General features: G+C 37.3%; 1 protein-coding gene and 2 long non-coding RNA genes across 7 annotated transcripts in view; 2 read left to right on the top strand and 1 right to left on the bottom strand.

Moving 5' to 3' along the window:
* The first annotated feature begins 4417 nt into the window (after positions 1-4417).
* Positions 4418-10208, top strand: LOC111322283 (uncharacterized). The gene is made up of 5 exons (XR_002694047.2): positions 4418-4572; positions 4792-4842; positions 7066-9200; positions 10031-10094; positions 10194-10208. It is a non-coding gene; the product is annotated as an uncharacterized LOC111322283 (long non-coding RNA).
* Positions 10209-14424: 4216 nt separating this feature from the next.
* Positions 14425-16911, top strand: LOC111322295 (uncharacterized). Of its 2 annotated transcripts, none has more exons than XR_002694048.2 (3): positions 14425-14672; positions 14752-14809; positions 16594-16911. It is a non-coding gene; the product is annotated as an uncharacterized LOC111322295 (long non-coding RNA). The 2 variants fall into 2 exon arrangements; XR_002694049.2 differs by having other exon boundaries at positions 14434-14664.
* LOC111322292 (WD repeat-containing protein 55) overlaps positions 16169-25078 on the bottom strand; it is a 16530-nt gene continuing 7620 nt past the window's right edge. For 3 of the 4 annotated variants that reach the window (XM_022925364.2, XM_088734299.1, XM_022925362.2), the window contains 5 exons: positions 24570-24642; positions 23755-23861; positions 22439-22538; positions 21002-21171; positions 16169-18934 (listed from right to left, as the gene is read on the bottom strand). In XM_022925364.2, coding sequence (XP_022781099.2) covers positions 18700-18934; positions 21002-21171; positions 22439-22538; positions 23755-23861; positions 24570-24642 — 685 coding nt within the window. In that variant the 3' untranslated portion in view covers positions 16169-18699. Of the gene's footprint in view, positions 18935-20347; positions 20671-21001; positions 21172-22438; positions 22539-23754; positions 23862-24569; positions 24643-25078 lie in introns of those variants that run through there. The other variant, XM_088734300.1, reaches the window with a different exon arrangement.

Below are 25078 nucleotides of genomic sequence, written 5' to 3'. Positions count from 1 at the left end.
CCATGCGGGAACGAACGTCTTCACTCGAGTTTTAATGCTTTAGTACAACTTTGCAACATTATATGTGTCCTGCTCTTAAGAAATGACGTTTACTTTACCAAATTATTACTTTTAATATTGACTGTTAGTTCAAGAGAAATCCTACACACTTCCGAACGCAAAAGCTTACACGGAAAATCATGTCACTTTTCATCTTGAGTCGTTTAATTAATTTTGCCATGAAGCAAATATGTTCTCTTGTATACCACACAAGGAATAAATAAAATGTTTAACATGTAAAAGGAAAGCGATGAAATGGGCTGGTGTTGTCCGGATCTTTTCGTAATTATCAGTTCTCAATATTCTCACCTGCCGTATGATCCCATGAGGTATTCAATGCAAATTAGCAATCAACAGTATATATTCCCTGCATAGAGCCGAACTGAACACGTTTGTATCAACTCATTCGAGTGCCTTCCTGGTAACATTTACTTAAAAAAATTCCGGTGAGTGTTGGGTACCTTTATTACTCTAAAGAAATAGAGAAAATGTACTAAAATTATCATAAACTTCGAATGAGGTGTCTAATGGAAATTTTTTTAGGGAGGAATATTCAAAAATGTAACTGTGAACATCATCATTAGAAGGTCATGGATTTTCTGAAATTTAATGTTTAAACTTTCGCTTGTGTTTTGAAGAAGACACATGTATATTGGCGTTTTATGATCACAGTCTGCCATAATAGCTTTAAATTTATAAGTCCTTTATCGAACCGTATACTAACATAGCAAATTCTAAGTACCATGCTTTAGTCAAAATGGTTTTTTATGATCAATTTTTAAAGGTGCATTTTCTAGTTTCAAACTTATTTCTTGTGCCCATAATATAAGACGCAAACAGAGGGAGAGAACTGTCTAACAATTACATTTAAGTTTAATAATTTTTTTGGCGGATACGGAGTATTATCATCGGCCGAGATACCGCGGTAAATTCTCTGTATGGTGCCTCATTCTAGCTAATAATACGGATAAGTGATCCACTGAGATAACACACGGACTCCTCACTTAAAGCTGGAATTCCGAGGTGTAGAAAATGTCTATTTGCTCATGTTTTATCTCCGATTTGGAAGAAATGAAAATGAAATGAAGTAAAAATAACTCGTGACCTTTAAATTAACGTATATTTCTTTATTTTTTCCACACTTGGTAGTTCTCCTTTACCGTAAAAGTGTTATAGTTGACTTTGTGGTCTACAAACGTACCGTGCTTAAAAATGATAAATTTGAAAAAAGCCGAGTTTCTGAGGGGCAAAACTTGCTTGCCGAAGCCACGAACAACTGTGTTTTCAATTATTATGTCCAGCTGTCAAAAAACATGTGGTGAAATAATCTATCCAAAGAATGTGATAACTAAAAATGTCCCAGATAATTTTCACCAGTCGTAAAAAATATTTCTACAAAATAAACCGAAAAGACATAGAGATGAAACTTTCCCGTTATTTTTCTTTATTTTTTTAAACTAGACAATTAATGGAAAATTTTTCCTTCATACATTTTGTACTAAATTTTAGGAATTAATAAAAAAATCGATATTTTCTATTGAAATTTATAGTGTGTATTCTTCTAGGAGGGGCATGATAAATAGAAATCGAATGAAGATGCCTACGCCTTTTTGATTTTCTCCTCCTTGTAATCTATATTTTTTCATGGTCCTTAATGAATGATATTATGAGCTAAGAAATTCTTCACGAAAACTGACTCGAAACAGACGTTATTTTCAAAACATGAAGATTGCAGCACCTTTTTGATAATTGGGATAAAAAAAAAGACAGAAAAAAAAATGAATCTGAAGAAAAGCAGGTCAACCGAATAAGCTGCAGATAACCCAATAATACATTTATGCGTTTTTGCAGGCTTAGATGGTTTATAAAATTCTTCTCCAACAATCCAAACTATAGTTGGAGATTATAACGTAATTTACATAAAGTTGTTTGTTTACTGAAATGGTGCTTTCTAAACTGAGTAGGCACAGAAAAGTTCCCAACCGCAAAAACGAATTACATTGCAGTGTCAAGGGCATCCAACTTGAAATGGAATAATTATAGATTAAAAGAGATTTCGATTAGTTTTCGTGCATACAACGAAAATATGGACAAAATTGCATGACACTTTTGACCAAAGTCGTCTCAAGCCGTAAACAATGTTTCGTTTACCTCATCTTGCACTTGAGTTTCAATCTAAACCAAATTCACTGTTACAATTTAACCGTGCATAAGGCAAGAAATATTACCAAAAACATTAGGAAGTCAAGCATTCCCCTAAAACCATTAGTTTTTTTACTTGACTGATTTTTATTTTCATCCCATACTTTGTTATATTCAGAGTATTGTAACCTTCATAAAATTATTATTGATAAATTTGTCTGTGCACATAATTACATACTTCCTGTTATTTGGTGTAGAAAAAGTAGTCTCCCCACTAGCTAAGGATTAAGCCTCAAAAGATGCTATATAATTCTCATTTGCCTGTATCCCTTCGAATCAATAAAATATATTATATAAATCAGATTAACAGAACCTTATTACACTATATTTCGTACTTAACCGCCAAGTTACGTTTGCAGAGAAACTCGGTAAAGGCTTATTTGTCTCAATACTCGCCGAAAAATAACTGTGTGCTTATTTTTATAATAGGCCACCGTTGTGTGTTAATATTTTGGTTGCATTCTTTTCTTATGAAACAGAATGGCAGTATTTAATTTACTCCTTGAATAACAACAATGGTGATATTTAATTTCCTCAATTTTTCGTTCAATACAAATATTGTTATTAAAAACAATTTATTTTCTTTTTCTGTTTTTTTTTTCGATGAAAATGAGTATAGCTTTGAAAACTTTACCAAAATAACGTCTGGTCCGTAAAAACCATCATACGTAATTGAGGTCAAATTAAGAGGTTGTATACGTGCTCGACGTGGGAACAGCTCAACTTAAATCCCTTAAAAACGCTTTCACTCGGTTTCTAATTACCGCACGTAAAGCATCAAGAGTCAGTTGATTTAATTGAATGTTTGTATATTTTCACATGTAAAGTATGGTTACGACTAAACAATTGTTGTTTTTTTCTTTTTATTTTTCGGATTTCGTGTGGTATAATCTATTTCGTGCTGTGCGCTCGCTTTGCGCAGAATTGAAATTACAACCACAAACTGACGGAATTGAATATTTATTGATACTATAGAAGAAAGATATGCCTTTGGAGAAAAGAAATCATTTAGCCACTTCGGCTTCGTATCTTTGTAAATGCGTAGGATGACCAAGATTCTCAAATTAGACCACACTGTTTATTTCCTTCAAAAACATGGATCTTCCAACAATAGATTTTTTGCTTGGGGCTATCCTTGCTAAATACGAATACCTCGTCTGGGAAATTCATAATTTAATTGAGTTTAGCTCACGAAATTGCATACCTAATGCTACTTGGTAACGCGCAAAAATTCATGACTACTCGGCTCTCTAAATAATTTTTCTTTTTTTTTTCTTATTTTTCAGTTTCCTCATTTAGCTTCTTTGGTATTTCTGAACCCTCCAAGCCAGTATGTCCTTTAATGTTTTAAAAGGGCTAAGATACTTTCCAAATTGTGCCTTTTTAAACAATTGGGTCTCCTTTCGTAAATTTTGACATCTTAGGCTTATAGGTTTGTACTTTCCCCTTGGAGTTTTTTTTGTCTACTCCAGCAAAGAAAGGCAATTCCTAATTACACCAAACTGAATCGGTCACATAACCGTCCTGATGAAAGTTTTAATGTTTTCAGAATGTGGTTTTCTTATTTTTCCCTCGATCGGACGGTGGAAGATTTTAAGTTAAGAATCGATGTTGACTGACATGTCATTTGACTTGTTATTTCTAAAAGAACAATAGGAAGAAAAAAATTCGTACTGTTCCCGTTGAAATGAAAAAAAGGGCACTTCCCCAATTTCTCACGCACCTCTAGATAAACATAGCTACACTTGCTCTCCCAGCTGCAAATGAGAAGATATATTACCATGGTCACGAATTTCAATTCACTCATTTCATCTCTCGACACAGGAGATGCATGATTTTACTTTACTTCTCTGAATGCGTAATTGATGATCATTCCATTAGCAGAACGCCAGCTTTGAAAATTAGATGTGAAAAAATAAAGACTGCAAAAGCCAATTTCAGTATACCTTTTTTAATTGTTCCAAAGCTGTGAAATTCAAATTGAGTGCACAAATGTGTCATCTTAATCTAGAAAAAGCTATCATTTTGTGCACGCATTTACGGCAACTTTCATTAGATAACATAGAAAACCACCAACGCCCGTGAAAAGCCATGATCATTACCAGTAATATTCTCCTTGTCACTCGTTCAGTTTATCAATGAGAAAATCTTTCAAATATCATGAACGAAAGCCAAATTGGGGAGACACATTCATAATGATAACAATGCATGTAAATTAGTTTCAGTAGGAGTTGGTGGAGTTATAAAGGCCGACTACCACATCTGTTCGTAAATATTTCCTGAAGCTAACAAACGGAGTAAATTTAACTCAAGGATCTCCATCTAACCCATGTACGTTTTTCGTTAAATGAAAGAGACAACACAGTCAAGTATTCCTGTTGAACTATTCTAGTACTCTTTATTTACTACGCTCTTGCGTCTTAATTTTTGTTATTGTTATTTTTTTTTACCTGCATTCTCCTGGTCACGGAACAACTTTTATTGATTAATAATACTGATTTCTCGGGCTTATTTACGCCACTAACCATACTTTTCTTCGATTCTTTTTAGAGAGCACTCTTTTCGCTGCTTGCTTTAGAAGACAAAAGAAAAAAAAACAAAGTAAGTACATATCACTGTAACATCCCTGGAGGTCTATTGCAATCCTCGTTTTTTTTTAATGTTATCCCCGTAAATGCCACTTTGATTATTGTGAGTATTGGCTGAAATCCTCAAGATGCTTTCCACAATTTCATGGTAATATTCTCATGGCGATAGAAAGGATTTTGAATGATTTTTTCGGTTCAAACTTTTATTTCTTTAATCGTCATCTAAAATAAAGAATTTTGCGGAAACAAAAGCAAACATGCAAAACCCAAACATTTGTAAATTAGTCAGAGAGCCACCTTGTGAAATGACGAAAAGGATTAGGAAAACCCAATGATTTAAAGGCGATAAAAATATTGATTGAAAAACATCATATAAGAATACTATGCTCTTTTCACGTTCATGGGGTGCTTTTGTCGGTAAATTTCTTATCCAGGTCTCATTTTTTTATACCTACTAGAAACAATATTTTAACTGAAGATAAAATTTTGGTCTGAGTGGCATTAAGTTATTGTTTTAATTCATAGCTGACACATCCTCTAATTAAACAATACAGTGTTTCTGCCAAGGAACTATCGGCTGATAGTTGCCCCGCGGAAATTCTATGTTCTTAAAACAAATATTTGCCCGAGAAGCGAAGCTTCGAAGGCAAATATGCTAGTTTTAAGAACATAAAATTTCCAAGGGGCAACTATCAGACCGATAGTTCCGAGACATAAACACTCTATTGTTTTTATTGTTCACCACTAAATTTTCTTCCGCGCCTACAGCTTGTCACAAATGTCATTAATTCACAACCGTACATTGGCTAAATAATACGTTATACCTGTCAGAATTGAAAAGTCACTGTTTTTCCGATCTGCCTAACTTCGCGGCCGTCAAACTATTCAAAACTTTTCACGGATGAGTACTATCAATCCAGGTATTTTCCGCGGACGGGCACTATCCATCCGGGTATTTTCCGCGGGCGGGCACTATGGGCTGATAGTGTCTCTCCACGGATGAACACTATCGCGTCACGTGATCGATTTAAACAAATAAGAACCGGAGAAAATCTAGTGGGGAACTATAACAGCTGTTAGTGCTATATTCTGTAATATAATAATCAGCGCTCACACTTGCTCATTCTACTATGTCTTATTGATTCTAAAAGTTCTTCATAAACCTCCAGCAGTATACGACTTTTTTTCTTGACAGATGTATCTACTGAGAAATTAAAGCTAAAGTTCTGCTTAAGACAAAAAAGGCTCGTGAATTTAACGGTAAAAAGTTCCGCTTTAACGTAAGCTCTCTATTTGAATCTTCAACAAGTTACCTTGTTAATCATTTCGATGACTTAAGACTTCTTGTGATTGGTGGGATTATGAATCCTATATATTGAGGTTACCGTTAGGGCGTCACGAAGAAAGGCAGGCCATTTTCCCTGAAATGAAAAGTTTTGTTGATTTATTTGAATTAAACATGCTTTGAATAAGTTCACGGTAGCTTTTCATACGTTTACGAGGTTGGCTTTGACGAGGAGATCTTGTTCGAGTGTCATAACAAAACTGCTATTCTACATACTTTGCATCTCGTGGAGGGTCAGAGTAGTCAGGAACACTGGTTTGATTTCGTCAAATAGAGGCTCACTGAGAACCGTTTTGCGTATGGTTACTGAGAGCGAAGAGACGATGACGATGATAATTAAAACGATGACGATGATGATGATTATAACGAGACAAAGGCGAGCTCAAGGACATAAAAGAATCGGCTTACATCAAATTAAAGTCTAGATCGCTTAGGATCGCCATTTCGTCGCTCTGATTTCCGACGGTATTTTTACCTGTCATACAGCGCAATACCTTCACATATCTCCCATGTTTTGTTACCTTAATGTTGTATAATGGCGTGATAGTGGAATGAAAATATAGTAATTGGGAATAATAGCTGTAGGTAAAGTCAATGCTTAGGTGAATGAGATCTCCTTGATATATCTTTCCAGGAGTATAGATGACTAAATTGTCCAATTTAAGTACTGTACGGAAAAGAAAATCAAGTTTAGGTTATATAGTAGCATTATAGTTGCCTGCTAAAGCAGATGCCTTTTCCAGACTTGTGTTTCGCACGCTGGAAAAGAACTGGCTAGGATATTACGATATGTAAAATCGAAATAAAGGCAACTTTTCTTCTAAAAGTCACCTCTGCACTAAGAGCTACTATTGCTATTTTGGAATCAATCATCCTTTTCTCTCATTACAGATGAAGGGAGCAATTGTTGTCCTCACTGTTGTGATGCTGATGCCTGTGATTGATGCTAATGATTATGGCCCCTGCTTGGTTGGATGCTCAACTACTCATACCACGTGTACTCTCAATACAGCGGTGTGCCATGACTTTGACTCCTGTAATCATAATTGCTATAATGCCTACGAGAGTTGCGCAAACGCATGCAAAAGGAAGAGAGAATTGTTGTCGAGGTTTTCTCTCGAAGATGATGATTTAGACACTTTCTTCCGTTAGATTGAAAAGCCCGAGATGATATAATTAGTTTTAAATCCGCATTTAGCTCTAAAGAAAGTTTTCATTTTCCCTTTCTGGTATCCGTTTCTCTGTAAATTTAATTTACGAGCACTTTCAAGGAAAAAAATGGGCAAAGGGAGGTTTACCTTTATGATTTGTAAAATTTCCCTCTAATTTACAAAAACATCAAGCGTGACAAAAGCTCGCCAAAACCAAATAAAAGTTGTGTTATCTGACCGAGTGTATCGTACCCCATCTGGTGCAATTTATATATGTTTGAAATACACTGGACACGCAGCAACTAATACAAATATCAGTTAGGCCAGCTATCAGACATTTAAAAATTTTTCTTTGGTCAATCCACAAATGTATTTGCAAAATGCATTCATTTGGTCTAAGTTTTCAAATTTTGTGAAGATCTTAGCTTTGTAGGCTCGAGCTCAGGCGAATCAATGACGCATCAAAAATGTAGAGGCAGTTGGACAGTCAGACACACAGACAGATAGACGAACAGACATAAAGCTGGATATACAGACCGTAAGAAAGAAAGACTGCACACTGATTGAATAACGGTCATAATTTGGATATATTAACAAAGTTGAAATGGTAAATTGGCCACCGTAACGATTACAAAAGCTGACGTTTCGAGCGTTAGCCCTTCGTCGAAGCGAATGACGGTCAGACTGAGAGCCTGAAAAACAGACAGAAACTGAGACAGACAGATAGACTTACTGACTCACAAACAGACAGACAAACAGTGAGGTAAACAACTAACTGACTGAAAGATTATGGATTGCCTGAGTTACAGACTGACTGACCTACTGACTGACAGACACCCAGCTAGACTGATTGATTGAACGAGTGATTGACTGACTGAGAGAAACACAGACTGACTTAATGACAGACTGATTGACTAACTGAATGCCGGGATGGCTGGCTGACCGTTTGTCCGAATGACAGGCAAATAAACAGACTGCATCGATAAGTTAGGCTGCAGCGATGGTAACTTAGCCTCGAAGGCTTGTGAACGTTTTCGATCTGAAAGTTATCCAGCTTACTCTGTTTTACGAGAGGAGGTTGTGGTTGTTTAATTAGGAGAGAAGAGGATGGGGAAGGGCTTACCAAAAACGAAGTGATGGAACAAAACGGAAATCTCTGCTTTTCTTCAAGTTGTCGCCCAACACTATGCTCTGATACCTAAAATATTTATAGCGGAAACTAAAAAGTCTTCAAATACAAGTATATTGTATCCTGAAAAGCTATTCAGCATCAACGAACAGCAATACTAATGAGAAGCTCCTCAGAAAGAGTGCTAACGGCAGCTGCTAAATCTCCGCTCAGACGTGAGTTTTTTCTTCAGTAAAGGTGCGGGAGCGTGTTTTTTTCAACTTAAAAGTGTTATGATATTTGCAGCGAAAACGCCTAACCAAGCTTCAACTTTATTTTTCGACACTCGTAACCTGCTGATGAACGGAAATGATTTGAACATTTCTTCAATTGTATATTTCTGTGAGATGGACAATATCCTAACCTGTGATCTAAACATTACCTGTGACCTCCAAAACATGAATCCATAAGGCGAGGCCCTAAAATCGTTGGGTGCTTTCATAAATGCAACACAGCTAATACATAAGCAAGCAACAGTTTCAAAGACCTCCTGCAGTCTTTTAGATGTCATTTTATTATCAAACACTGAATTACCTCAATGGACAGTAACCCCTCCTTATACGTTGCAGCATCGAGTCTCAAAGCACGCAAGCAACTTCCGAGTTATATGGTTGACCTACATAGACCTAAACCCACTTGCAAAAGTATTTGAGAGATCGATGTTACCATGACAAGAGAACATTGTTCACCATGTGAGCCGACATAATGTATCCTTTCCGCTCTCCGCTTTGCAATGTTGATAGCTAATCAGTATCATCAGGAGCTCCTGGTATCATACAAAACTTTGGTGATCAACACTGAATCGGGGAAGGGGGTAGCTTTTTTTTATTTTACCTTTTATTTCTTCTTGCCCATCTGATGAAACCGGTAAACGCACTTTTTGCTCAAGTTGTACCAACATTTTTGCAACTCTTTGTAACAATTTCGAATACCTCTGTACAAACAGATGTAATATATATGTCTACTCCTTAAATTTTGTCCCCCCTTAAGTGAAAGTCCGTACAAAAACGACGAAGGGTCAATATTCCCTAGCCTGGGTCGAGCAAGCTAGGTTAGTTAGTAGTTTCATATATGGTACTCACACCAAACTTGTTTTTGCGTCTTTTTTTTAATACTATTTTTATTTTCTGGATTTTCGAACAGAACTTTTCTGGCTTTGCGACTAATAATACAGGGCTTTAAAGTTTGTAGCTGTTGAAATGGAGTAAACGATAAAAACAAAGAAAAAATATGGCAAGTTTATTCAATTCCATACCATTTATAACAAGTAATAGGCATAATGATGATAGGGATAACGACAATAATAATGATATTAATAATAATAACTTATTATAATTATATTAACAGAAAACAATTTTAAATATAGTACATCAATTTTTTCCGAGAAATTTTCCTTTGGTTTGTTTGGAAGGATTTGTGGTTTTGTAATCACTTTTAACTTTTAAACGGAAAACTGATAAGGGCTCAGAACATTTTGCGTCTGTCATTTCACCTTTTGCACATCAAGGATTTTTAAGAATTCCTAAACCATTGGAAGGTAAAAGGAGGCCGATCACTCGATGCTCGATAACTGAATTACGGCCGGACAAATGGATATTGAAGTAAGTAGTATCTAATGGAACTAAGTTCACGATCTAATGAAACTAAGCTACCATCCAATTGAGCTGTATACCAACTAATTGCATCCATTTTTATTACAGGATGCCTCTCCTCACCAAAAGGACACCGAACGCATAGTAACAGGGAATAGAGGGAATTCTAGTATTAAGGCAAATCAAATCGTGCTGTTTTTCTTTTAACTTTAGGATAAATAAATAACTGGAAATAAATGAATAATATGTACTTCTTGGTTGAGTGAGAGGGCCGGAAGGGAAAATATTTGCCTTGAGGTCATGACGTGCTGACCCAGCGCAGCGAGGTATGTACACCAAATATTTTCCCATCCGGCCAGACCTCACTCAGTCAATAACATGACTTTTACGCCTTAATAATGATCAAATCATGTTTAAACTTAAATAGGACACGATTATCTACATAAGAAGGGCGCGCGCTGGACAACTACAAAAGTGAATTCTACATCCTTTATCTTTACTTCCTCATTTCTGTTTTATTTTAAGTTGAAATCCACCATTAAAATTCACTCTCGGAAAACTTGACAGATCGGGGCCGAACGGCTTTTTGCGGACCGACTCACGTCAACCCATCAGGCTTTACCCGTCAGGCTTTACACGTCAGCTGTTATTATGGTAACTACTACTTTCAACACGCCCTGATTGGCTAACTCCGTAAGGATTAGCGAAGTTCTATTCAACCACGAGCAGCCGACGAGAGATCAAATGGCTTCTTGTTTAGCTACGGTTACAAAACACGAAAGACTGTTACACGAATTCTAAAATAGGGCAACGAACCTTGGCTTGACAGCATCTTTCCGATTTTTCATCAAAAGAAAGAACCCAAAAAGTTACTGTTGAATACACAGGTTATAGGAGTCGAAGATAAGCATCCAATGCATCGCAGAATTGTTTCAAGACGAGATAGGACAATTAATGAATTGATGTGCTGGTAGATAACGAAAAAAATGCCTTTATAAGTTTTATTTATCCGAAGAAAGCGAGGCTCGACTTTTTATGTGGAGACATTATTTACCCACGAATGAACATCGACCGCTGAAATTTTTTGATCAGATTAAATTTCGATCACATAGTGATAAGAATAGAAAATATTTTCTGGGTCCGCCACTGAGTTATTTCGCTTGTGTACATGGAATATCATTACTCGAACAATTATTCACCACAGTGTCGGTAAAAGTAGAGATTACCTGACCGGCGCCGCTTCACGGGTCAGTTAATATTCACAATTATTGGCTTACGCTTTAGTGAATAATTGTTCATTGTATTTGCATTTAGCCCGCATGACCAACAAACGTTCTCTAGCTAGAAGACCAAAATGAAACAAGAAGGTTTAAAACTTTCATGAACTCGAAAAAAAGCTAGTTGATTGTTTGTATATTTTAAGAAGAAAAATTGAAAGTTGACAGGAACTAGTAGGTTTTCAAACAGAGTACTTTTGAAAAAACGCAATAATACATTGTCTTATCATGAAAAGAAAGACAAGAAAAGAAACGATTTTCAATTACATATTGTAACTTAAGCTAAGTTCTCTCTGACGTATTGAGATGCAACAAAACAAATAGCGTTTTTTCTTTTCCTTTCTGTAAAATACATTATCTATGTACTCCCCGTAAAGCAGCTGGTTTCATTGAATAGCCTTGAGCACAAGCGTTAAAAATAGTGGGAGACTCCAATCAGAGGAAAAGATAAGAACCTAACAGCTACGTTTCCGTGAGCCGCTTTTCAAAGTGACAGTAAGTGTTGATCTTAAAGTAACGTTGTTCGTCATTCGATTAATTCATCAGTCCCGCTAGCGTCTTCGCCACGAATTTACTGGACCTTGAGTTAAAATCGTAAGTACTGTATACAATTTTCCAAAACTTTAAATCTCTTTAGGTTTCATAAAGAACTGAAAAATTAGCGGTTGCTTGGTTACAATTGTTTTGAACTTTTCTGACAGGTCCAAGAATTGTGTTTCAAACATTAAAGAAACGAACAAGAAAAGAAAATCCGATATAATTCCATTTAGTTTGCCGAGGACTTACATATGATTTTCAAGTAGTACGTATGAAAGGGATTTCTTTCGAAGTTAAGTCTTTTTGTTCTGCATAATTGTCAAATATATTGATCGAGATTTTCAGTTGTAAAAGGAAAAGTCATGTTTACATTTCTAATTCATTTCCGCTGGGTTTAAAGCTTCTGCTAATTTTCTTTTGGATTTTAAAAATTCATCTTTAGATTTGTTGTGGATTAAGCTTATCCTAGTTATTTGTTCCGAACGTACCTTCCAGCTCCATTGATATTTACAGTTTTCTCTTCTAAATCACTTATTTTAATCTCCCTGGTTCTACTTCGACTTTTTGTGATCCTACAAAATCAAGACAAACTTCGATTCTTCCGCCCTGGCGAAATCTGATAAATCTCTAGTTTATCAATTGAGTTCTGAACGTATCATTTCATCCGATCGTCGTTGCCATTTGAACTTCAAGGCTTTTAAAATATCAATGTCTGTATAAGGTGTGCTATTTTCAGTATTCTCTATTTCTATACGAAATGTATTTACTTTATTCTCCGACCTGCCTGCGTATTTTCAATGCCGAAAATTTAATTAAACGAGGTGCAGTATGCAGAAAAAAGGGGAAGAACTTGAGATTAAAGTTCAAAGGGAAAGTAAAAAATTGTCTTCACTATGGATGGGAAATTCAAACTGTTCATGAAAGACCGATTTTGAATCAAAATTTCAGTACTCAGTTTTCTTTCTCTTTTATCCCAACTGCGTTAATCGTAAAACTCAGCCCTAGACTACTGATAATTACGCCGACAGTCCCAACTTTTCCAACAGATGGAAGTCTCAGAATATTAACTGTGGCTTTGTGTTATCCTGACATTCCTGACATCACTAATATAAGGCACTTGACAGAAATACATTGACAGAAATCGGTTTGCGGAAGAAAATCGTGAAGAACATTGTTCTTCCTCGCTTCAATGGGGCCTGCGTTGATCGGTAACGTGGCTCGTCAAAGAATTACGCATTTCTGTGATGACTTCATGGCAAGATAAGAAAAACTCAAACAGACCACTGGACACGGAAGCTCAATTCTTTGCCAGCGTTTAATTTCATTTTTGTAAATAATGTAATCAGCTTAGCTCTTTTGGTTAGCCAGCTGCTGTTTTTGTCTGTTATCTTCGAATGAGACTGTACCCCAAAAAGAAATTTATCGCTTCTTATGCATGGAAAAAAAAATCCACGGATAAATAAAACAACGCAATCATTCGAGAAAAATCGAAACGCACTGAGGCCGATGACATCAGCGTCGGGCTTAAGAATAAGAGTAACTTCGTTAACTGTTCAGTATTACAGCGAATTCGCAAGTAAGATCAATAATTGCTGTCTTGTTTTAAGAGCTGTGGTCAATTTAGTCCGATATACGTAAACCTATTGATAAACTGGCCTCTTACAAATTTTAAGCGTGTTATTGCTCTTACGATGTTTATTTTCATTTCATTGTTATGGTTTTCCTTTCCACGCCAAGTAAGTGTTCTCACGGTACAATCGATTGTTTTTGTTTTTCGTATTCAGATTGCCACCGGCTTTTTGAACTTGGGATGAAAAGCAGAAATACAAAATAGGTTTCCCGCTGACACAAACGGTTCACGTCTCACTGCTTCAGCGATTTAAACACAATTCTGAATCTTTTAACAGTCAAATTAGTAGCTCCTAGAGGTAAATCTCTGAAGTAATGTGTCCTTAAAATAAAGCAAAGCCTTGGGATCAGCCATTTCGTGGGCTATGCGTCTTGTTTTTATTTCTCGCATAACATAAGTCTTTGGAGGCGATTACTAGCGAGTAGACATTTACCGACAAGGGCGAATTGTCTTCACCCTTGTTTCGTGCAAAAGGTGGGGAAATTAGATGAAAGCAACTGACATTGTTCGGAGATGTCTCCCTATCGCCACTAACTGATTCTTCTTGATCTCCAAATTGCGCCTGATCAGCTAACAGGTGCCTTTTTTCGGTGCGTGGATCAGATAATGATAATCATAAAAGCCCTTTTCGGCCAACAATCTAGCTGTGTATAAACGGATGTGTTCGTAGGTACAATTTTAGTTCCGCTGTTGACAATTTTAAAAACCTTTTACAAAAAAAAAAAAAAAAAAAGCCCCTCACAAGCCGGTGCTTTAAAAATTGTATTGACGCTTTGAGCCAAAGTAGTCAGAATGTTCAAGAGAAGAAAGCGACTGGGGTGTGAATAATTGTAGTTATCTGATCCTACTCGCATTGTTTGCTGTCTGTAATTTGGGTAATATTGCCCCAACGACTAACAGCATGAGCTGTCAAACAGAATAAATTGCTGTCCATTTAGGGTCAAAATTATTCGTCGATCGCATTTTCCTGGAGGTTTCATAACCGGTGCTAAAGTCGAGCACTTATTGATGTGCGCGGCATTTACCGTTCATTCATAACTAACTGTGCGTGTTACGAGAGCTCCCACAATTTACGTTATTCATAGTTCTGAGACGCTGCGCCGAGTTCCGCGTTCTTTTTGTCGGCTATCATACCGTAAGTGGGTAAGGGATGAAAAAATGTAACGTATTCTTGACAAAGGTTTTCGTGGTTTTTAATGTTTTTTTTTGGCATTTTCAACAGAAAACGTCGTTAACAAGAGAAATTATCAGGATTTTACACAAAAACGCAGATAGGAAAGGTCGGTATTTCACATTTTGTCAATGTTTCCTGAATGCGTGTCCTTTTCTAATTTTTATTTTTTAACTCATGTCACATTTGAGTGACTAGCGCCCCAACGTAACAACTTAGCAATACAACATGTTGTGGTAAACGACAGCTCTTATAAATGTCATTTTACTGTAAGTTCATCGCAAAACACAGAGTGCACCATTGCTTCATTTTATAAAACGCTGATAAAGATTGTTCTCTATGAGCGGGGTTGTGTGCTACCATTCAGCTCTTCCGTCTTTTAGGATTTTATGTCAAAGTTCACGCACAGCTCTAAGAAAATAGGGGTCAAAAACTTGGTGGTTTTTCATACAGAAATCAAGTGTAACTTTAACGAATTTGCGCGTCTCTTTGAGGTACTTATAATAATATAATCAATTTACTTCAAGACGTGCCGACAAGCATTACTTTCAAGACCAGTGGCTCACAGACAAAGAACAAGTAAAATAATTGTTTTTTTTTTTTTTTCCTGTTGCGGTATCGGAAGAGAGGCGTTTATTTAATTGTGCCTACTGCGGTCATGTCGCTCGGTCACTTCTCAGCTGACCGCAAATTTACATTCTCAACGTTTTGTAACGTGTTTCGCACTTTCCGTTAACACTTCCCGTACTGATTCCCACGCACGGTCACGCTGAAAACCTTAAAACGAATCGCCGACTTTTCAAATTTCCTTGTTTGCACAAGATAGATATGGGAGTAAAGGGCTTGATTTTTTTAAATTGCTCATAGGATCCGGAAAAAAATTTGGTGTTCGCCAAAGCGTGAAAACAAAAGAAATCAGCCCGGCTAACCGGGCCAGCTCGGCTCATGTAATCTGGCCCTAACTCGGCCAATGAATACGAGCCCGATGCATTGAATACTTTTTGTGCAACACGGGTTTAAAAACTCAAAATTTTACATAGAATGTATGAGCTCATTAGCGCTTTTGCCACCCAGAAATTTTGCAGTTTTTTATGGACTATTTCTCCTTGAATATTACTTACAACCAAAGAGCTAAAAATTTCACCATGTACTAAGGTTTTCTAGCTCTTTAGCTGCCTGAAGTCAATTTGTATCTAACATGCTTCTTTCTTTACGCAAAGCCGTATGTAAATGAGCAAAAATGTGAACAATGACGTCAGCATGAATCCGCCTATATGACAGTAAGAACAGACCATTGAAGTGGAAAAAAACGGCTTTGAAAACAAATACGAAAACTTAGAATAGGGTTTGTGGATTGCCTTTGTTTGGAAAGCACTTTTTTCGTTCTTTTTTTCTTTCTGTGTGTAATCAAATTTGTTATGACGCAAGTAATTTAATTGATACAAGACAAAGTGAAACAAAACGAAGCAAAGAAAAGTATTCAAAGATGAATTATTGAAACACGCTCACGGTACCCACATGAGACTACAACAAACGCAGAACTAACCAAAAATAATTAACTAGGCCAAAGAGCATACAAAATGCAAAATACAGTGTGAAACTAAAGAAGCACACAATATAAGACCGATTAACAAAAGCTGCAAGAACGCGAAAACTGAACTAAGCAAAAAAACGTGAAGAGCACTAACAAAGACAATAAATTACGTAATCCTGGCGCCTACAGCTCGCACAAATCGTTTTCTTTTTTTTTTTTTTAACCTAGTGGTGACCAGAATCTTTTCTAACATTTGATTTTGATTTCATTTCACAGAAATGTTAGGATATTTACGTTTTCCTATTTAGTTTCCCTTTGTTTAACGATTTATTAATTGTTTTTGTTTTGTCTATCATCAGATGCCACAGACTCTAAGTTTAACAGTTCTGGCGCTGTTACTTTGTTCACTTTTGCCTTTAATCAGCACCCAACAATGTTTAACGGAGTGCGAAACGTGCCTCCACATATGTACTTTTAATGGAGTGGTTCAGGACAAAATCCTTCAGGATGGATACACTGTTGACGAACTATGCTTCGATCCAGCTACTGAATGTCGACAAAACTGTGAATTGCCGGGCTATAATCCCTATCCTTGCTGGTTCGAGGGAAACTGATAGGACCAAACAAGCTGTGATTTATGCAACAGAATTAAACAAACTTCAACAGTTTCAAAACGACCTCTAGTGTTGTTATTTATGGTATGGTAAGAAGGTACGAACTAGGCTAGCTAGAAGAAACTTAGTAACAGAAGTGCGAAGCATCAAACCCAGCTTACTTGATGGAGTGGAGGGTGTTACGGGAATTTGTTTCACCGTTCTAGACAGAAATTGAAAAAGTGGAGAAAAAAAATATTCATCACGAAGGTGATGGTTGGGAAAAGGTCCATTGTAAAGATAAAGTTGTCGATTGTCATGACTAACCATTATTCGGTTAGATGCTACGCTTTCCAGTACTAAAATCGCCTTTTTGGTACATGAGATTCCCAAATCAATTGCAGCAAATCTCTCCTTTAATGGTAGCCGACACTCAGATCGTTTTTAAAAAATGATACCTCTATTGAAATTGATTAGCTTTCAGAAAAAAAAAAAAAACTTCAGCGTAAGGTCTAGTTATTTGATTCGCCAGAATTGTACAGTAGAACCGGGAAATCGATGTCTTTTCTCTGAATAATTCTTGATATAAACCCGACTAAAAAATCCAAAATAGTTTCTCCTTCAGCGCACCCTATGCATAGCCGTGTTACCAGATGTTATCAGTCGTAAATAAAATATAACATAGGACGTAGCAAAAATTGAAACCACCTATGGAACGCCCGTGACTCGATACGTAGGATTGGATATTTTAAAGTCGAAGACATTTAGAAAGAACACTCTGCAAGTTTGAAAATTTTCCTAGATTTGTACATTGTATTTACGCTGCAAGTAAAGGTTGCCACCTGCAATTCTTTCCTTAATACTATCTCATTTACTTTTTGTTTTTCATTTCTTGACTAATCGTACCTGAAATCTTTACATTCAGGGGCTCAAAACCGAGTGTCTTTCTGATTTCATTGTGCCTTTTTCATCTCTGTTGCCCTATTCAGTCTTGGTATCACGTGCATTTATTTATAATTGCAAAGCTTGCAGGACAAGTAACCCAAATTTGGTAAGTTCTACACCTCACTCCTGCACATAGGCAAACTTACATAATACCATGACAAAAAAAAGAAAAGAAAACCTTGACAAACTGCAACAGTTTGGGTACTCATTGGTTTGATTCGTTCTGTTCTCGTTGCTGTCGCCGCAATATTTTGAGAGAGTTTAAGAATTCCAGGACCGCAACGGCAACGGGAACGCTACTAAAACAAAAGGTTCAGTTACATGAGCAGAACAATGGCTGCTGATGTGCGTTACAAATCTTTGTAAATGTCCTCGCGTCCTCTGCAAAACAACAACGTGAAATGACCAAATTTTGCGTTTTATGAAGAACGAGGACGACGACAGCTAATTTTTTTAAATTTCTATTTGTAATTTACCGCTGTGTTACATATTCAGCTTCGAGATAGCTTTGACTGTGAGAAACAAACTAAATGACTTAAGAGTATCGTGAGATTCGTATATAAAATATAAATTCATTTTTGAACAGAAGTTGTCCACGAGTTTCTCAAACTTCCCAGTGTGCTTGGAGGACCGTCTGCACGCTCATTTCGTTTCATGAGACAACGTTTGTGCCTTATCAACCACTTCACTTTAGCTACCCGCTTCAGAAATCAAACTGACAATTGTTGGAGATAGTCAGTTTCAATCTTTTTAAATCTATTCCTTTATTGGCCATGTTTGTTCATTCTTTGTCCATCAAAGCCTCTTCTGTGTTTTTCTTTACTGCACGACCAATATCTCCTGGTCTTCTTCAAGGAGACGTAGTTTTGCAAGGTACTCACAATGACTCAAGACCGTAAGCAATTGTATGTTCTTTAACAAACGACGCTATAGATCAGCAAAGAAGTCATCTGTCGCCTTTTTCGTCGAAGGGTCACTCTTTTTACAACCAGGATCTACACGCAGTGTCTTAAGATGACTTACATCCCAAAACTTGACGCTCTGATCATGAGAACAACTGGCCAGCGTGTTTCCATCTCTTGATATCCGCATTCTTTCCACTGGAAAATCTTTGTGTTCTCCAACTGTACCAACGAAACGATTGGGTAAAATATGCACAGCTCTGATGGTTGTAACGAGGAAAACTTGGCATTAAAATCCCAAAGTACGTTAACTTTATGTATCATCGCATTGTCACAATAAATTGCTATCTCTGGGCATAGAGGAGCTTCCGCCAGAGGAAGTTTGAATATGAATATAGTTTATATCTGACCACTTGCAGCCCAGAGGCTGAATTACGGGTGCAGTGTAAGGTTGAGAACAGACGTCAGCATATCAGGCGCCTCTGGCAGCCGCTTCAATCTATCGATCTCACCTTCCCACCCATCCCACCCCAGGGGAGGACATCCATCACACAGTAATCTCGTGTGTGGGAAATTAACGTCTCCTACCCCAACCCTGCAGGAGACGGGACCTCCATTTATTCGTCCCTATCCGAGAAGACTAGAATATCTCACCATTTCTTGATGTTAAAGAAAGGTAGCAAATTCTTCTCAATTATTTTAAGACCTTGAGTGTTGGTCCGGCCGGGGCTCGAACCCTCGACCTCCCGCACAACAGTCCAGCGTTCTATCCATTGAGCTAACCGGGAGGCGGTTGACAAGTTTACAAGGTCGGGGAAGGATGGGATTAAAACGGTACAAAAATGAAGAGAAAGAACATTTCAAAGTGAAAACTCAACCAAAGACTTCTTCGATCTAATATAACTTAATATGTAGTCTTATCATTCAAATGGACACGTTGAAAGTGTTTGACGAACATCGCTATAAAATGACTGAAGTTATTCTCTGATTCAGCTCTTTCTTTTCTATTTACAACCTCTTTGACGAAATGACTTAAAAACAAAGGACACTTCTATAGTGGAACGAGTAACAAAAATTCAAAAGACAAATTTCAATTCAGCAGCCGGCAAAAGTAATTAAAGAAATATTTGTTTCGGTTTTGCTTTACTACGTTCAGTTATTTGTCTAAAGAAGACTTTGCACCACCTTCTCAACTAATCAATCACGAAACTACAACTACGGGTGATTTGATCACTCGCCTTTTTGCACGCTCGAGGCCATCTATTCAAATAAGTGCCCCCCGGCTGAGCGCTCCCTGGACTAAGGATCACCTCCTATAAAGCACCGCCCCCTTGTTTAGAACCGCCCCCGAGTAAGCACCGTTCCTCAGGAAAAAAATTAATACTAAACCCCGCGCTCAAATAAGCATCAAATCTAGAAATCCGGCGTTAGTTCAGGGAATAAAACTAAAGCACGAGTAGGGCTCGAATTTGAAGACTAACTCAGTCTCGGTGATTTCCTTTCCTCCTTATTTTTTTTTTTTAGTTCGAAGGGGCTAGACACCTCCTCTCTTTCATTTCACTCTTATGCTCAGATCACAAATAGGGAAGCGATATTGAAAAAGTGAAAATATAAAGCAAATCAGTGCAAAGCGCATGCCCATTTTTCCCTACAAAGCGAAACAACAAATGACATATGGTTGTTGTTGTCTTTTTTAAATGAATAGGATGATTTATTAAACACCGCTCCAACATACATATATATATACATAAGCGCCATCCCTGAATAAGCACTTCGTTTGAGGTACAAAACGTCGTATCACTCAGTAGAGTAAAAATGCTTTTATTCTGAGTTATGAATGACTCCTTAGGTCTTTCATCTCTGTTAGGATTGCCCATTGAGATTACATTTCACTTCGGTGTTATGAAAGTCAATCATGAGTACACCATACAAACGTTTCGATCTGACTGCTTGTTGAGTGCGGAAACCCGCTGGCCATCAGGCCATTTTGCATCGTCTATTTTGTGAATTGTGATCAAAGACAGAAGTGAAATAAGTAATTTTTTACCTGATTCTAATGTCAAGGTCTAGCTAAAAAAAGGTACTCTAATTTGGCTGAGAATGCTGGAAATCACGTCCTAAAAGAGACCATAATTTAATTTTTTTTTTTCGGAAAACCACCTGGAAGGGAGTGCTGCTTTGTAACAAGGCATGTTTGCAACGCAAGCACACGTACCATCTGCAACATTTTCTAATGATAATCTTGGACTATAGCCTCTTCTGGTCGGGTCACATGAACGCAAACGACATCACATATTCGTCGCAAAAAATAAGGGACTGTCACCCACCTTATGATTCCGTCCATTGAACCTGTGCAGACGACATTATCACTAACAGCCACACACGAGTCAATGGATAATGGATGACCAGGAAAACGGTCACTTATGTCACCCCACTCACCCCAAGTGAACAGGTTCAGAATGCCATCACCAGTGCCACAAACCACTTTTCGCCCACCCTATAAAGAACATAATTCTTATCAAAATATATGGGATATATGTATCGTCGTATTTTTCTACTCAACAAATATTGCGCTCCACTTTTATGTATCGAGCGCTGTTCTATGGGAAAATCGAAACGCAGACTTCCTATATATAAATATATATACGTATGATGCACGATCCTCGCAGTAGATAGCGCTATTTAAGCAATAGCGAAAGTCAGACCTGAAAAAAATCAGGCCTGTACGGGATTCGAACCACTGACCTCTGCGATACTAGTGCAGCGCTCTACCAATTGAGCTAACAAGCCAACTGGGAGCAGGCCGTTAAGTTGATTCGTAATAAACCCGTGAAAGTGATAATCAGATACAATGAAATATATGAAGTTCATATATTTTGAACTGCGGTATTAGATACGTATGATGCACGATCCTCGCAGTAGATAGCGCTATTTAAGCAATAGCGAAAGTCAGACCTGAAAAAAATCAGGCCTGTACGGGATTCGAACCACTGACCTCTGCGATACTAGTGCAGCGCTCTACCAATTGAGCTAACAAGCCAACTGGGAGCAGGCCGTTAAGTTGATTCGTAATAAACCCGTGAAAGTGATAATCAGATACAATGAAATATATGAAGTTCATATATTTTGAACTGCGGTATTAGATACGTATGATGCACGATCCTCGCAGTAGATAGCGCTATTTAAGCAATAGCGAAAGTCAGACCTGAAAAAAATCAGGCCTGTACGGGATTCGAACCACTGACCTCTGCGATACTAGTGCAGCGCTCTACCAATTGAGCTAACAAGCCAACTGGGAGCAGGCCGTTAAGTTGATTCGTAATAAACCCGTGAAAGTGATAATCAGATACAATGAAATATATGAAGTTCATATATTTTGAACTGCGGTATTAGATACGTATGATGCACGATCCTCGCAGTAGATAGCGCTATTTAAGCAATAGCGAAAATCAGACTTGAAAAAAATCAGGCCTGTACAACTGCGTGACGAGACTAAACAAGGGCTACAAAGGAGACTAATGAGCTTCGAGATATCAGCTGGGAGATATCATTCGTATACTACCTGCATTAACTAGGCCACGCATATTCAGACCCATCGGGCCTGATCAAAAATATTTAACAGATTATAACGAATGATAACTTTTGGTGAACTCATAATGTTGTGAAAATCCTAACGGCAAGAATCAGCTACCAAGTGTCCAGTTAAAAGTGTTGTACCAATGTCACAAATGTGTCTATAGTATTACGAGTGATTTCATTTTTACCTTGACTACAGCAACAGACAGAAGTTCACTTTCCATGTTGTCTGACTGCTGCTCGATCTTTTGACGCCGAATGTTAAATACTGATAAAGAGCCATCACCACTTGGAAAAACAAGGTCGGAAACAAGCCATTAAGTTAGGGATCATCTATTGAAGGGGGCATTGGGATTTTCGGTTTCGCGATCTTGGCTATTTTTAGATCGGTTTTGCGATTTTGCTGTCAATTGCCGTTTGCGAGTTTCAGTTTATTAGCATTTGGTTTTCAGTTTTCGCCAAAAATACTGACGGGTTTTCGGATTCGGTATCCGATGTGGTTTTCCTTTTTTCCGGTTTCTCTTCTATGCTCCACTTGTCACCACTGTACGGTTTTGCATGCGGTTTCGGTTTATATCGAAATTTAATTGCGGTTTTGAAAGATATTTCCTACGGTTCACGGTTTCTACTGGACCCCAATGCCCCCCTCTTTATTCGTTATTATTAAACCGAACAAAAAATCAAGATGGATATACTGGCAAACCCCGTAAGGCCCCTTTTCAGGGCAACCAAGGCGAAGTTGAAGGTCCATAAAAAGCACGAAAAGACCAGTATCCAGCGGGTCACCATCGCAGAATTCTCCCCAATCGATTTCTTGGGAAGTCACAGAAAACTTCCCCCTGACATCTTAAGAATGGCTGTGAAGGAAACAACTATGCAGCAAGTCTGATAGGAAAAGCTTGGTCAATGAAAGCATTCATCATTTTGGCCAAAATTTTACATCAAAAAAAGAACCTCAACTTCCCTCTATTGAACAAATGTCACAAACAAAAATCACTAACTTTGGAGAATTTTCAGGTTAATTGGAAAATAAGGAGAATGTATTTAGTTTCAAGCCAATTGTATGAAACACTTGAGGCAGTGTTTCATCATATTTCCACAAACCTCAACGGTAGTTCAAGACACTCAACTTTGCATTGTTTCTAACCATGTCAACAATTTTGAATATTACAAAATTAATGCACCTCAGGCATAGCTTTCACAATACCCAACCTCAGAATCTTTGAATGACACTTTATGTATGATATCTTATCAGTTGCAGAAAATTCATCCCCAAGCATCTGTCACTTCATTTTGTTTTCATGTGATTATCCTTCTGATCTCAGTGCCCTTGGAATGTTTTCTCATTGACATTCACCAGTTCACACCTTAAAAATGAGGCATAAGCTGGAAAAATGGCTATTCCTTTAAAAAAGTAACATTAATTTATCATTCTGGTTGCGTAACAGTTTCAATCCACACTTTAGGTCACTATGAGACAATTTAATTTGTGACCTCATCTTACCTTGAAGCTAAAAGAGTTCGTTTCTCTGCATCACAATCCATATCAGAGATGAAGTCTTGATTGTCTGCTACTGTCATGACACAACTTGCTTGCCTTGTGTCCCAGAACTGCAAATATATACCAAAACAATTCAAATAATGATATATGAAAATGAATCACCTTACACTTCAGATTGCTGTGTTATGCTTTTTTCCCCACTTTTTGTTTGAGAGTTCATGTTGGCAAATGTTGATAAAGAAAAACAGAAAAAACACATGTTGTCTGACAGTTGAAATCATCTGCTATGTTAATAAGTGTTCCTAATTCCGTTTTATTTCATTTCATTTCATTCCTTTCACCGGGCTGAGTATCCCAGAATACCATAGGTAAAGAAGAAGCATGCACCAGGCCTTCATGGCGCATCTACTTAAAACAAAGACCACACCAACAAAAAACCAATATTTTTTGGATGGTTTGAATACTTGTGAGTTCAAACAACGTGTGACTACTCTACTCTTCTGGTTTCAATGTACTGTATGAGTTTGTTTATATTTATTCTCTAGGTCAGCTTAGAACCTCCGAGTAGCAACTGAATGCAACAAATGATTCATTCTCCTATCACTTGCAAGCATGCAAGAACCACTGCACTGCCCAGCCCCTGTTTCAGAGGATTCAATTTTAGTGTAACAGTGCAAATTTCAACATTTTTGAGCAAATAACAACACTGCAAAAGTGTAAAATAAACAAAGTACAGAAGTCCTCCTTATCCATTTGACTGCTTTGTGTCACTTCGACTTTGTGTCACTTCAGATTACCTTGGCAAGGAAAAATCGTACCTTCACACAACCATCATCATCCCCTGTAGCTATGAGACTATCTGTTATGACCTTCATACAATAAACTGGGGAGCTAAAATCATAAAAGAAATAGAACATGTTAAAGAGAGCACTTAAACTGGTTAGTTAAAAGGAAACTCCTAGTGAAATGTTAAAACAAATCAAAGTTAAAGAACAAAATTAATATCCACGAGATCCACTAACTGGCTCTTCAAACCTTGATTTCAGGTAGGTCTGGAATAGTGGTAGTTTTGGTAGAAGGATGAAAACTGGAAAAAATCTTGGGAGCATATATGAATTAACCAAAAACAAAAGAAGCCTTTATTTAAACCTAGGTATAGGCAGGGCTAAACCTGGACCACAACAGTAGATAAGCACTCTCTACTGTGTGTCAGAGGAAAGAGGAAGTACACTCTACAGCTACCCACCAAGCAGCCATTAATAATTCTCAACCATCAAATCTCATGCATGGTTATAGAATAACCAATCTCATGTTTTTGTTGTCTAAT

Source organism: Stylophora pistillata, chromosome 9 (assembly GCF_964205215.1).
Source record: "Stylophora pistillata chromosome 9, jaStyPist1.2, whole genome shotgun sequence".
NCBI classification, from domain to species: Eukaryota; Metazoa; Cnidaria; class Anthozoa; order Scleractinia; family Pocilloporidae; genus Stylophora; species Stylophora pistillata.
This window is presented reverse-complemented; position numbering and strand designations above follow the sequence as displayed.